The 15,741-nt window shown below is 36.9% G+C and overlaps 1 protein-coding gene across 1 annotated transcript; it reads left to right on the forward strand.

Annotated features, from left to right (window-relative positions):
- The first annotated feature begins 163 nt into the window (after nt 1–163).
- LOC148860652 (nicotinamidase 2-like) lies at nt 164–1,055 on the forward strand. Its single transcript, XM_088982452.1, has one exon. The coding sequence runs from the start codon at nt 217–219 to the stop codon at nt 808–810; it is 594 nt and encodes a 197-aa protein (XP_088838578.1). The 5' UTR covers nt 164–216; the 3' UTR covers nt 811–1,055.
- Nucleotides 1,056–15,741: the final 14,686 nt, after the last annotated feature.

The raw sequence follows: 15,741 nt of genomic DNA on the forward strand, positions 1-15,741 counted from the left end.
AGAACATTTTGACATTCTACGGATGATTTATTATGATTCCAATCTAATGGTTCCATCTTCTTATAGACAAGTTTCGATAATTTGTCACAAATACAAGGCTACATATGTAATTTCAGTTTTTCCCACTCGTATAGAAGTCGGAAGAAAATTAGAAGGTAGAAAAAGAAAGCCGAGCAAGAGAGCTCGTTGCTGTATGAACTGTGTTTGTCTCGGAAAATGGGGGATTACAAGAAATTCGAGACGAGGAAGAGAAACCCAGATCCGAAAACCGCCGTTCTCTTGGTAATCGACATGCAGAACTACTTCTCATCGATGGGGAAGCCGATTTTTCCCGCCATCAACACGACTATCGGTCTCTGTCGAAGTGTTTCGGTTCCAGTAATCTTCACCCGCCACTGCCACAAGTCACCGTCAGACTACGGCATGCTGGGGGAGTGGTGGAACAACGACCTGATCATTGACGGGACGATGGAGGCGGAGCTGATGCCGGAGTTGGGACGGAAAGGCGGCGACAAGGTGGTGGAGAAGAACACTTACAGTGCGTTTCGAGGGACGGGATTAGAGGAGTATTTGGTGGATAGGGGGATTAAGGAGGTCATAATCACAGGGGTTATGACGAATTTGTGTTGTGAGACGACAGCGAGAGAGGCGTTTGTAAGAGGGTTTAGGGTTTTCTTCTCATCAGACGCGACAGCCACTTCGACGAGAGAGCTGCATGAAGCGACTTTGAAGAATATGGCTTATGGGTTTGCTTATTTGGTTGATTGCAAGAGACTGAAGGATGGTTTTTCCGTTCAAAAAGTAAACTAGCGATATGATCTGAAATCTCTCATTCTCTCCATCACTCCCTCCAAATCTTCATTTGGGTCTGTAAATGTGTTTCTTTCCCAAGAGATCGAAAGATCGATGTCTATGTTAATCTCAGGGTAATTGTGGTTTGTGGATTGGATGTCATTTTTTATTGCTTTTTGACAACAGGAAAACTGCACTAGCCTGTAGCTTGTTAGGTTTGATTTGAGTAAGATTTTTTTTTTTTTTTTAAGGTTTGAGTAAAATTGGACCATCTTCGTTGGTAGAAAAGGTATGTCACCTACAAATGATGCACCACAGTATATCTAGAAATCTGCATTTCATTTGGTAAGGACAGTATAAGAAGTCTGTATTTGCTCTACCCAAAAATCTGGCCAATGGTAGATTTACTAGGCTGTGAAGTAAAAAGTTGGCCTTTACAATAAGTAACTATGCTCTTGGGGGAAAATCCGAACCTGAAAGCTTTTTGGAACCAGGTTTAAAGCGATTCATTAAGAAGTTGGCAATATGGAAGAGATGTTTTGTTTCCTTCGGGGAGGAATAACCTTGATAAAATCCACCCTAACAAATCTGTCCACTTATTTTCTCCTCACCTTTAGGATTCCGATGAAAATGACCAGGAAGTTGAAAATGATAATGAGGGATTTTTGTGGGAATCCAGTGATAAAAAGAGGGATCATTAGGTATAGGGAATATCTTAAATAAAAATACAGTCCTTTTAGAGAAATGGCTATGGAGATTCCCTTGTAAAGAAGATAGGTTATGGTACATTGACATTAAAAGCATTCATGGTGAAGCAGAAAATGGATGGGATGCAAAACTAGCTTCCAATACAGCTCCAAACTCTCCCTAAAAGGCAATTTTTGAGGTACTACCAACCTTTCTTCACTTTATATGTTTTAATGTTGGGTGTAGTAATGAAGTGTTATTATGGGAAGACTTGTGGGTAGGGGGTTTGCCCCTTTAGTATTAAATTTCTTGACCTCTACTCTTTGTCAAACCTTCAAAACAAACTTGTTGCTAAGGTTGGCGTGCTTTCAGATTTGGGTCTCTCTTAGGACATTGCCTTCAGAAGGATCTGAGGTAATATGAATGTGCTTCCTTATTGCTCTTGATCTCAACCTTAGAGATGGTCCACTTAGACCAAAATACAATTGATAGTAGAATCTGGTCCCTAACCCCTAATGGCTTATTCTCTTGTGCCTCTTTTTTCAATCTACTCACTCATTCTGAATTTTTGGGGGTGAACTTTCTGATGAGATAAATCTGGTGCAAATTGATCCCTCCTAAAGTATAAGCCTTCTGTTGTGAAGTATTCCTAGGGAAGGTAAACATCTATGATGTGCTATAGAAAATAAGGCCAAACAAATGCTTTTCTCCTCATGTGTGTGTCTTTTGTAAGGTTTGTGATAAAACCTTATCCCATTTACTCTTATCTTGCTCTTTTGTTTCTTCTATTTGGGGAATTGTTTGTTCTCTCTTTCGATGTAGATGGATTCTCCCACAGGATGATGTAGTAAGTCTATTCAACTCTCTTTATTGAGGCAATAGATGAAAAGAGGTAAGTGTTTATTGAAGGCAGCAAGAATTGGTATAGTATGGACTATATGGGAGGAAAGAAACCAAAGAATTTTCTTTGAAAAAAGCAAATCAAATGAGGAAATCATTGAAACCATAAAAATCAAAATTGCACATTGGATGATGATCATGCACTATTCAAAAACTTCTCCATGAATGACATTCTAAGGAACTAGATTGAAATGGTACAAACAAATGTGAGAGTGGAGTGGAAGCCACTTGCACTAAATAAACTAAAACTAAACTTTGATGGAAGTTCTTTTGGCAACTCGGGAAAGGTCGGTATAGGGGGTGTGCTTAGAAATCATCAATGAGAAGTTGTGGCACTTTTTTCAGGGCCAATAGGTATTGGTGATTCAATTCAGATGGAATCTCTAGCTCTCTCACAATGATTAAAGCTTGCTGAGCAGATTGGAGCAACATATTTAGAAATTGAAGGTGACTCACTATTGGTCATTTCTTGAAATAAACAAATCACATCAGCACCTTGAAAGTTCAAATTTATCTATAGGGAAATTGACATACTTGCAAGGAGGTTCAACTCTCAATTTGGTTGGATAAAAAGGACTGCAAATGGTTTGGTGGATACCCTAGCAAAACAGGGGGCAAATAGATCTACCTTGTTCTGGGCAGAACTGTAACTGTTAGTATGTGTTTGTAGCTTGGGTCATTGTAGTGCTGAAACCAAACTCTTGTAATTCAATATATTTCTGATCATAATAAAAGTCTTATTTGCTGATAAAAAAAAAGCCCAAAATCTTCTTTGACCCCTCAATTTCATTGCTCGATAAATATTTTTTAGTATAAGGTTACTCATTTCAAATCTAGAATAGAAAGTTTTCTCTTATATCCCTTTGGTTGATATAGTATTATATAAGACTACATAGGAAAATTGAAAGGGGACTAAATGGCAATTGGCGCCAAAAATAATACTTTAGTGGCAGTCGTACTGCCGCTAAAAGCAAAGTAGGAATTAGGTTGTTTCCCTCCTCTTCCCTCTTCTCACTCTCTTCCCACCCTATTTCTCTCATACTTGCTCGCTCTCACATTCGAGCTCTCACCTATATCTCACCTAACAACAATGCTGGTGTTAGGTACTCTCTCTCTCATTGTCTTTGATCAATTTGGATTTGTCTCAACTCTCCACTGAACAACACAAGCCAACAACACGACGCTCAGCGGTGTGGATTCTAGTAATTGACGTTCAGTGGTGTCCATTAGGTATTTGCTAGAATTCTACATCCAAAACAGGTTTCAGACCACATCTTAATTTGGATATTCTAGAATTCCTTTTAACTAATCGTTATGCAGTTAGGTATTTTAGTTTTAATTTGATTTAGTGGCATGTGTAGGATGTGATGTAAATCTGTGTGAAATTTGTAAATGCTGCATCAGTTATGAAGTAGAAAGAACTATGAAATTTGTTCTTGTTTCGTTTTGTTTTATTTCTACTGTGAACATCATAAGGTGTTTTATTTAGTAGTGGAGGATTTAGGACTTTGATATATTCACTCTTCAAGAGTTGTGTTTGTTAGAATTGACCAGATCTTGCAAGAGAAAAGATGCTTTTAATGGACGAAATTTTCTACATAATATTTATTCTCATACATGGTTTTTTCACTGAGAAAATTAATCATTTTTTTGCTACAATGCTCCATTTTAGAAATCCACTAGCCTGAAGTCACTAGCTAGTAAAATCCACTAATTAACGTCAATGCTCATTGTGATTTTAACATTACCAATAAAGAAAAAGAAAAAAAAAGCAATATTAATGAATTATCGTAGGCATGCTTTGTACTTTGACTGCAAAGGTGCACTAGTGTTCTGCATAGGTGGGACATGGCCAAATGAATGATACAGCAAAGAAAAAAACTCGGGAATGGATTTATCAACTCATGATATATAAGCCTCAGAAAAGTACAACCTTCATGTTTGTATTGGCTGTAAATGTTGATTCAGGGCCCAAATCACAAATTGATGCCGAAAAGAAACAATCTTCAAGAGGAGATAAAACCTACTAATTGCCAGGAGTTCAAATTTTATATAATAGGAACTTATACAGCTAATGGGTTAGGAAATCTTCCACTCTGTCAAAAACAACATAAGTTTGCTGCACTTACTCAAATTATGAGCATGTTGTGGATGTAAACCCGGAAGAGAAAATTGCAGGGAAAGCAGTATGAAGGGATATAGACATATTATTTTACTCCTACGTGTTTTTAAATTTTATGTGAAGAGGAAATCTTTGGATCAGATCTCATTATCACCATGTAATTTGTTATGGTGAGACCTGATGGTGCACAATCTGGAGCTCCTAGCTGGATGATAGATTGGACATCAGTTGCTTGACTGGCAAATAAGCCTACAAGAAAAGAAAGCACAGAGAAACCAGGGTGGATAATCCGGCATGGTCGCTCTGATGCTTAAGTTAGTAGCTGATTTGTGGACGAGCTCAAAACTTGAGAGTGAGAGCTAGAAGCAATAAATCGCGTGTACCTTATGCTATGGGGTTAGGAACCTATATAATTGACCTGACGTAGGTCTCATGGAACACCTCCGAGATCTCGACCCGTGTGGTTAAGAGTCCATTCCGCATCAGGAGATGGACATCGTGCCATCAAATAAAGCTTATCATGTCCGTTTGTTCCAGGCAAGATAAGGATAAGGCCTATGATCATGGAGCGTGATCCCGAAGGGCTTGGAGACAACTGGCAGGCTTCTAGAAATCTACTATGTTTTACCTCGGTAGGTTTGGTCGTCCTGAGTTGCCCGAGCTTTGGTCCTAGCCGAGGTGGCCCGACTTGCCAAGGTGGACGAAGATGCTGAGTCACGCATCTAGTCATCAGGTCACGTCCACGTGTCCGCTATTTACTAGGTCAAGTCAAATCATCCCTTATCAAGACCCAACACCATAATCGATTCAATATTTAATAAATGAAAGCCAAATAACCGTTCAGAAGTCAGAACTTTAAGAATGGGAAAAAAGTCAATAGGGTTTATGTTTGAAGCATTGCCTCTGGGCCTCTAGAGCCACAAGGGTTCGGGAAAATTGATGATGAGTTTAGATCCTTGTAAAGATATACACAAAAGTCAAGTGGTTGCTATGATCACGACACCATGAATATAAAATAATGACAGGGTTTTGTGGTTTTTTTTTCAATAATCAATCTAATTGAATGGATAAGTTGGTAGAAATGCCATGAAAATGAAAAAGGCATCACAAAAGAATTTGGGGTGTTTAATGTCCTATGGCCTTCTTATACAGTATTGTTGTATTAAGAGATATTTCTCAAAGTAAGATTAACATTTTTTATTGGACTAGTATATTTGCACGTGGAAATTTTAGATGATGAAGATACTGATATATATTCAAATATTATGTCCCAAAGATGGTAATATTATATTTATAAAATAATTTAATATTAAAAATGTACCAAATGTTTTTATAAATATGTATTTTTCTTGTATATTTTGTGTTTTTGTCTTTTTATAGATTTTATTATTTAATTATGACATAATGGCTTGACCCATTTCACCTAGATGATTAAATTGATTACCTACCACCTAGATCGAAGGACAATTTTTTTTTGTTTAATGCAAAAAAAAAAGAGAGATTTAGGGCCTGTTTGGTTCACAAACAAGACCAAAAGTAATTTTATTAATCTATTTATTATTTTCTTATTACTTTATTAATATTTTAAAAATATATAATTATTATTTTATTAGAATTAATTTATTATTATTGAATAACTAAAATGTTAGTATTTTATCATTAATCTTTTTATATTATATATATTTTTATTAGTACCTAATTATTCTTATTATTTAATAAATAATATTTTAGCTTTTCATTATTACTTTGTTTTTATTATTTTATTAGTATTTATTATTAATTTATGAATATTTTTTTAAATATCATAATATTATTATGAATTTAATAACATTTTTACTATTTTATTTTATTAATAGTTTATTGTATTATTATATTTTATTCTTATTTTCTTATTAATTTATTAATATTTTATTATAGTATGATTGTTTTAAAATTTTCTACTAATATTTATTATTATTATTATATTTAATAATTAATGTCCTTGTTTTTAATTATTAATTATTAAAAACTTATTATTTTATAATTAATATATTATTATTATTATTATTATTATTATTATTATTATTATTATTATTATTATTATTATTATTATTATTATTATTATTATTATTATTATTATTATTATTATCATTATTACTATTAACTAATTCATAATTTATTATCCTATTAACATTAGGGTTTGGGAGCTTTTTGTCATGAGCTTTTTATTTCTTTATAGCCTCTCTTATGGTAATCAACATTCCATTCCACCATATGGCCGTTAGCACCTTAAATATATGACAATGAGAGGGATTTGAATGAGGTGAAAAATAATAGTTCAAATTACATGTTTTTCCCTCACAATTGAAAAGGGACTAAATTCAATTTATATTTTTTATATTTTCATGTGTATAAAAATGATACTTATTTATGGCACTTAATTTTATTTTATAAGATGAATATACAATATTAGAGATGTACCCAAATGTTTTTTTACAAAATTTAATTTTTAAATTTTTATTATTTAATTATGATATCAAATATTGACACATTTGACCTAAAAGTTGAACTGTTGACCCGGACCAAATAAAAAATCAATTTCGTTTCTGGTTGATTTTAAATTTATATTTCATTTCCATTGTTAACAAAAACAATTCTTGTTTATGACACTTATTTTTCTTTAAAATGATTTATATAAAATATTAGAGAAATGATCCATTTTTCTAAATTCTTTTATTTTGTGAGTTTGTTATCATTTTAAATATTTTATTATTAATTATGATATCATGGATTCACCCAATTAATCAGGATGGTTGAATTGGGTTACCCACCACCACTTGGATGGAAGAATAATTTTGTGTTCTTGTTAACTTTAAAAAAGGATAAATTGTTGAAACTATCCCTAAAGTTTCTAACCATTGTTGAAATCTCTCCTAAAGTTTGGTAATTGCAATTGCTTCATTGAACTTTCCAATATAGATGCAAGTAGACCCCCCCCCTCTCTTAGAATCCTTTAACAAGAGGCACACAAATGTCCAAAACACCCTTTCAATAACCCTTGAGGATGATTTTTGCATAAAAAACAATACAAACTTTATGAACAAAAAAAAAATAAGTTTAAATTGCAACTTTGAGGGATTCATATGAAGGGAAAATTTATAAAATAAATCGATTTTAGTAGGGGTGAGTAAACAGTTTATTTGATTAAAAACTGAACTGAATAAACCAAAACTTTTAAAACTAAAATTTTAAAAGAAAACCAAAATATTAAAAAACCAAATAACCGAAACCAAAATTTTTGGTTTGATTTTTTATTATTTTGGTTAAAATTGAATTTCAAAATTATATATATTTTAATATATTATAGATATTATAAAGTTTAGTTTAATCAGTTTTTTTGGTTAACCGAATTTCTAAACCTGAAAACTAAAACCAAAACTGAAAATTTCAGTTTGACTTTTCTGTTTTAACCGAATAATGCTCACCCCTAAATTTTCAGAAAAGAGATTGGAAGGGTTTGGTGTAGTGATTGATATGAAGGGAAAATAAAATAACATTTTAGTCAAATTAACTACATGGTTATAACAGAAGGGGTCTACTTGCAATTGTGTTACAAAGTTTAGAGGAGGTGATTGCAATTACCAAACTTTAGGGGAGGTTTCAGCAATTGTTAGAAACTTCAAAGGAGGTTTTAGAATTTTACCCCTTAAAAAACGTGTGTTTCATATTCTTAAAACGTATTTGATATTTGATAAAGATCTAATTATTAGAATTTATTAAATAAAAAATACCTTAAATACAAGATTTAATGCGAGAGAATGTGAGTTAATACCTTAAAAATAAGATTTAATGAGAGGGAATTAAGTGGTGTGAAAAATTGTAAATGATATTACATTGTTAGCCCTCATAATTAAAGAGGGACTAAATTCAAAAATATGGGTAGTTTAGTTAAAAAGAAAATTCCACACCTTTATTATTGTTTAATATGCCAAATGTATGATGTTAAAAATGTTTCCAAATTTTTCTTTAATTTCTATATTTTTTACATTTTATCTATTTTTCAATTTTTAACGTTTATTTGTGGCAACATGAGTTAGCCCATTTGACCCAAAATGGTTTAATTTCTTACCACTACGGCACCGCCTAGATGAAAACACTATTTTTTCTATTTAGATTTTAAAAGTATAAGTTTTTATATTATTGGAATTATATGGATTTAATTAATAGAATTTAGTGATGAGAATAAGTAAAAATACTTTAAATATATGCTTCAATGAGGGTGAATGGGAGTTAATATGTTAAATGTGTGATTTAATGAGAGGGAATTGAATGTATTGAATAATAGTATTCAAATTACATTTTCTACCCTCACAAAAGAGGGGCCATATTTCAAAAAAATGGGTATTTTAATCAAGAAAATTTCTAGAAATTTTAGAGGCTATTCATACTTTTATGGTAGTATAGATATAACATTGAATAGAATGGAATGATAAAACAGGAATCATGTAGCCAACTCCGTATGGTTGGGAGTTGGGACAAGGGTGTGATGTTGATGATGGGATTAACATTTTTTATTCTATTATTTAAGATAGAAGTCAAACAAGTTTACTATGCTAGCATTTTGCACCAAATGGAAACAACTCCAAATGACACTTATTCCATGATTAAGAAAAAAAATAAGAGAATGGTAGACCAAATAAATGATTCACCATGAAAAGCAAGAAAGAAAGTCTCATAGTGTTGTTCACCAAAAAATTCTGAAAAAACATGCTATGAAAATTAGAATTACATTTTTTTTGAGAACTAAAATGATAAGAAAGAAATCCAAGAAGAAGATGAAGATCTGAATCTAGATTAAGATTTTATCCATCATGAGACATCTAATGTCGAACAACTTAATCAACTCAAGTGGCAAAGGTTCTTGGAATGGTCCATATCAATCTAATTTCACAATGATACGTTACCTTCTCCCAAAAAAAAAATATCAATGTAATTTTACTAAGATTAACTAGACTATGTAAAACAAGAAAGCTCTTAATTTAACAAAACCTTCAAGACATGAAAAAGGAACTAAGGTTCTATTTGGTTCGCATCTAGAATTAGAATTGGAATCTAAATCGAAAACCTTCGGAATCAGAATCGGAATTAGAATGGTCTATTCCCATAGTCTATTTGATTCATGCAAGAATGGGAATGGGAATCGGAATAAGCAGGAAAGGGATTTCATCTCAAGGGAGGGGTAGGGAATGGCCATTCCCTCAAATGGGGGAATGCCATTCCAGCAAGAATGGGAGTGGGATTCTTACTCCACTCAACCAAATAGTTAGATTCGGAATAACCCATTCCGGTTCCAATACTAGACCCTTATTCCCGTGAACCAAACAGGGCCTGGGCCTAAATGTATCCTTGCAAACCCTTTAAGAGTAAAGGAAAACACTTAATATAATACAAAAACTCCAACAATGTTGCAAATCCTTCAAACAAGCCTCAAGTCCCAAGCCTCACACACCCTTTAAGAACACTGGCATGCATGTGTATGTATTGTGAAGCAAGCGAAAGCATAGAAGATCAAGTGAAAACATAGGACTGAAAATTTTAGCTTCTAAGAAATGTGATTCTGGACCAGGCCTAATTCTCGCTACGTTCTTTAAGTAAAACGAACACATGTAGAGTTCACACACATGAAAGAAGGGTCGTATTTGACATTTTGCAAAAATTAGTGTTAGCACCCGATTTTTGCTTGGTCCCTTCTTTGACTCATATCCTGCACTTTGGATGCTTAACCAGACCACGCCAGTCGCCTTAAAACATGTCAAAACCTTAAGAAACCAAATTTTAGCCCAAGTACTCATAAATCCACCGTTAAATCTACATGATTCCCTTTTGATGGTCTTGATTATGCCACATCACCATACTTGATCCCCGATCAAACTCCATCACATGAAACAAAATCCTTAAACAATTAATCACATAAAATTTTAACCCTAAATTCCTGGATTTATCCAATCATCCATCGGAGATTCCATTTTGATATGTATAACATTGCGATGCTCCTCGAACCTAAAACCCGTGATATGCACAAACCTAACCCGATCAAACCATTCCAACAACCTCATAATCCCAATCCATACCTACCCACCAAATTTTATCCCCAAATTCTCTTGTTTAACCCAACATCAAGGCTTAGTTATGTTTTGACGAATCTTATTGATCAAAAGCTCACCTGTCATAAATCTCCATCATCTAAGCCTTATTTGGCCTATCAAACCTTGCCACCATTTTTAGAGACCCAAAAAACCCAACACATCAAATTTCACAACCAAACACTTCCATTTAACTGTTAAAAAAGTAAGATTCCAATCCGTGCCCTCTTGTTGATTGGAAAATCATAAGCTAAGACCATGACATGAACTAAATCAGTCAATATACACCTCTGATAAAGATCCATCACTTCTATCAAATTTAGGATGTTCAGAAATGCCTATCCACCAAATTTCGATCCAAAATTCCCCTATTTGACCATTCATTAAACAAACATTATATTTTAGCAAATCTTATTGATCCAAACTTGTCAGCCACAAATCTCAATCATCTCGACCATATTTGTCTGATCAGACCTCACCACTGTGTTCAGAGATCCAAAAAACCCCAACACACCAAATTTCATGACAAGATTCATCCGTTTGACCGTTAAACTAGAAAGATATCATTTCGATGCACTAGATTGAATCACCACATCAGCTGCCCGACTTAGGATCTTAAGAGGGTGGGGGCTAGTGTTAGCTCCTTACTTAACCCCATTAAAACACCTGGACCAATGAATTTGAGCCTAATAGACTTAAAGAGCTCAAAATACTAAACCAACCCCCACTTAAAACTAATAAATGACAAACCTCATTTAAAAAGATAATCAAATTTATGTTTTCTGCCACCGTCAATCCCAAATACGGGATTACAACATCTGGCATGCCCCAGTCCCTCATTAGATGCATGAAATTCATAAGAATCCTTCCAAAGTTGAGAAAATTTGTTACACAAAGAAGGGAGGGTCAATTATAAGCCCTTCTCTCTCAAAATCCTTGCCTATTTTAGTGAAAGAGTTATGCTGAATCATAGACAATGTTGTCAGCATTCGATTTTTACTCGGTCCCCCGTCTGAACCTCCGATTCGACCCAAACACCCGATCAAACCCATTCAACCTCTCTGAAACACTCAAAAACCCAGAAAACCCAAATTTCACCTCAAGAACCCTGAGATTTACCGTAAAACATGTCTGATACCAATCTGATGGCTCCAATCGGACCCTACTTACACCTCAAGCACTAGATCTGACCCCACCATCAAACCCAAGACATCCCAAAACACCAACCTATAAAATTTCATCCCAAAGCACCTTTCCTTACCCCTCCATTGGACCAAGATTCTATTGTAAGGCTCTAGATTGACCAGATTCCAAATCCACCCGATCTAAGCCCAGTTGGCCCAATTTAACCTGACCAATCAACTCAAAATGTCCAAAAACCCCACCTTATAAAACTTCAGCCAAAAATACCCTCATTAACCCTTCCATCCAAAAATATTCCATTTCGGCCAATCCTACTAGCCCACATACACAAACCCACTCTCTGTGGTCAGACCCATCTCAACCCTCCACTTTTTTGACCTAGAACCACCCATCATTGAACCAAGAACCCAGTTCAACCCCTGGACCTGGTTTAGCTCAACTTACCAAAAATTACCAAAATATCCCTCGGATTCCCCAAAATTATGAGATTGCCCCTGCCTCCCATATAAATTCAACATAACCTCTTCATTCACACTAATCCAAAGAACTTGAAGGAATACACTATTCACCTCCCTTCGTTTGAACTAGAGGAGCAGCGGCAAACTTCCTCCCCTGCACCACTTCCCGACCATTCTCTCTCATCTTCCTCTCTATCTCTCTCTTTTCCTCTTTCCCTCTCTTATTCGTTTCTTTTTTCGCCCACCCTTTTTTCCCGATCGCAGTGGCGATCTACTTTCAGTCAACCCGCTTCTAATCTCCTCTCTTCTTCCTCAACCTTTATCATCTATATTTTCCCCACTCTCCTCTATTATTACTACTTTTTTTCTTTCTTTCTTCCCTTTCTCCTTGGTTGCATGCTTGCAAAGCTCCTCTGTTTTCTGGTTATGGAGAAAATCGCATAATAGAGGGACCTGTTGGTTTCCTTCTTGCATTATGTCCGGTGATTTTCCTTCATTTTTTTATCCCTATTTATTTCTCATTGTCTACATCTCTCTTCTTTAGTGTTTCGGCCTCCCCAAACCCCATGAGGAATCTTTGTAGCACCTCCCACTCGAACAGATTTGATGCGTAGAGATAGCACCAGCACCGTAATCACAATCTCTTGAGTCCCAATGGTTACTTCTTCTTTCCAGCTCTCTCGGTTGTAGCAATCAATCCCAATCTTAGGCCACGTCTCCATCTCTATCAAGTAACACTCAGCCTTTTTGCTCCGTTAACTACTAATTTCCACTCGTTTTGTTTGGTTGTGCAGGTTCATATCTCTGGCTAACAGAAGAGAGACTGAGCTATTTCAAACTCTAGTAAATTTCGGTATCAGCCCAGATTGGTTTATTCGATCCCCTTTTTAGATATGCAGACTTCGTTTGAAACTGTGGTTTTATTTCATTTTTTTATTTTTATTTTTTAGTATTTTGTTTTTTCTTTAAATCGAATATGCCAGTTGAATATCAGTTCTCCGTATCAATAGTTGATGGTGCGTGATCTAGATACTCCTAGCTGGAAGATGTTTCGAACTCCAATTGTGTAGTGAGCTGGACCATGATGAAAAATAGTAGGTCAAAGAACCCGGGTGGCTAACCCGGCGAGGTCGCTCCGATGCTTAAGTCAATACTATACTGTGGATGTGAGCTGAATACTTGAGTGTTTGAATGTTAGTGAGTAAATAATCATGCATACATTTTCCTTGGGGTTTCATGTCCTTATACAACGGAGTAGGTCGTGGGCCTTACAAAAGAGCTCCGGGATCTCTGGGCTATGCGGATAAGATCTGTTCCATTTTTGAAGGAGAGCAATGTGTTGATAAGGATTATCTTTTACTTCCGATTCAGGTGGAGCTAGGATGAGTCTCGTCGTGATCTAAGAAATTTGGGGTCTGTTGGGGAGGCCTTTGGAGTCGATTACACGGTGTTTTGGCTCTTTAGCTCCAAACTGGTACTTCGGTTCTTTAGTCCCGAACCGGATTGGGTGTCGAGGTGTCTCTACGACGAGGTGGTTTTTGGGCCGAGGTGGCTGAATATTGGAGCTCCGAATGTTGCGGGCTGGGTTCATTTGGCTGAGTTGTCACCCCTCGAGCAGATCGCATCTTCGCGTCCCCTTCTTACTAGGTCGAGCCAAATCACCCTTCATCAATTGCCCCCACCCCTCGTGCCAGGGGTCCTGACCCGGTGCGGGGAGTTCATGACGAATCCAGGTGGGTTTGGCACGAAGTCTTGGCGATTTGGAGGGCGAACCACTGGTCAGACCTGTTCAATCATCTGGCTCAACCACAAAATGACCCAGATCATCTCTCGGTTATGTGCGGACGTCACACTGTTTATAAATTTTGTAGATGCCAAAGGGTGCACTCAACCGATTTCGTCCTTGGGTAGCAAGCAACTGGTTTTCATGGGAGCCATCGGATCGTACAGATCCAAATCGTTGATTGCCAAATGTGGTGGACTATAAATAGGGGGCCGAAGGGCCCATTACCTTTGCCATAAGTCATGTAACTAAACTCTCCTGAGATCACGTCGGAGCCCTTCAGCTCACCATTCTTTCCCTTACGTTTGAGGTCGTTATCCTCTTCTTTGGTGAGTTCATCTTCTTTCACTAGTTGTTCCATTTTCCTTTCTTATCCAATATGTCTAGTGCTAGCATAGATAGGTTACTTAGTGACTCTAGCGAGCCCGGGGGGTGCCGAGGTGCGGTCCTCAGCTCCCGTCGGTGAGGCCAACTCTTCGCTAGAGAGCACCTCTTTACATCTTTTAGGAGAAATTCCTTTACCTAATGTTGGGCCATCGTAACTTGAGGAACCCGAACCTCAAGTAGAGCGGGCGACCTCCGAAGAGGGGGTCTCGTCTTCTACTCGAGGTCGGGATCTGGACAACTTTGGCCCGTCCATGATGACCTCGGACAGGTTGTTGTCCTTGATAGATTGTTACCGTCTCCCCGACACTCTTGTTTTCAACATTCCTTTGGGTCAGTACCCTTCAGTTCAAGATCATTACAAACTTGTGGTTTTTGAGGAGTAGCTCATAGCTTGGCTGCACTTCCTGCTCCACCCCTTCATCGTAAAATCATTAAGTTCTTTAATGTCACGATTGACCAGCTACACCCGAACTCCATCTGTACTATTGTTGGTATGATCTCACTTTTCCACGAGTATAACCAACCTCTTACTTTAGACATCTTTAGCTTGATTTGTTTCATTAAAAATAACTCTTCTTGCCTGCATGGGGACACTCGACAGAGCTACTTTATCTCACAATGCCCGAGGTTCAAGGTCCTATTCGGTAACCCAAACAAGGTATCGGCCTGGAAGAGGAGGTACTTCTTTGTTTGAAACCTTGAAGGATGGCCATTCCCGACTCACTGGTGAGTGGCCATTCAGGACCCTAGGGTGAGGCTGGATGTAGAGACTAGGGCAGTCATCCACTCTTGGAGGGACCTCGGCCTTGAGATGGAAGATTCTCTGGCTGAGGAGAAGCTTGAATGAGCTGGGTTGAGTCCTCCTAGTAAGCCTCCACATCAGCACACACATTACCTCTCCATTTTCCTTTCCGCACTTACTTCAGTTCGCAGCTAACTCTTTTTCTTCTCTCTTGCAAAAGCTATGACGGGTGTTGATGCTACTAACCTTTTGAGGAGTGTTTATAGAGAGAAGAAGAGAAAGGCTTCAAAGAGGTCCCGTCTAGAGGAGGCCACCTCTTCGGTTCCTACCGATCTCAAGGTCGTAGCACCAGAGCCACCCTCTACCGAGCTCCCAGGGGAGGAGGTCCATCCCCAGCCCTTGTTTGTTGACTTAGACAAGAATCAGGATGAGGGGACCCCACCTCGCGAGCCCAAATGTACTTTGGTGCCCGAGCCTCAGCCCCCTTAAGCAAAGGAGAGCATAATGACTCTGCGGCTCGGGCTCCTTAGGAGCAAGGATGTCGTGTTTCCTACGGAGGTCGAGGAGTGGGCTGGCACGCCAACAAGTCAGCTCGGAGGGAGGGC

Source organism: Nelumbo lutea, chromosome 4 (assembly GCF_056320005.1).
Source record: "Nelumbo lutea isolate HS-2025 chromosome 4, American lotus-T2T, whole genome shotgun sequence".
Taxonomy (NCBI): Eukaryota; Viridiplantae; Streptophyta; class Magnoliopsida; order Proteales; family Nelumbonaceae; genus Nelumbo; species Nelumbo lutea.

Excerpts from the sequence above, each read along its gene's own strand:
- LOC148860652 (XM_088982452.1), top strand. The coding sequence starts at position 217 with ATGGGGGATTACAAGAAATTCGAGACGAGGAAGAGAAACCCAGATCCG.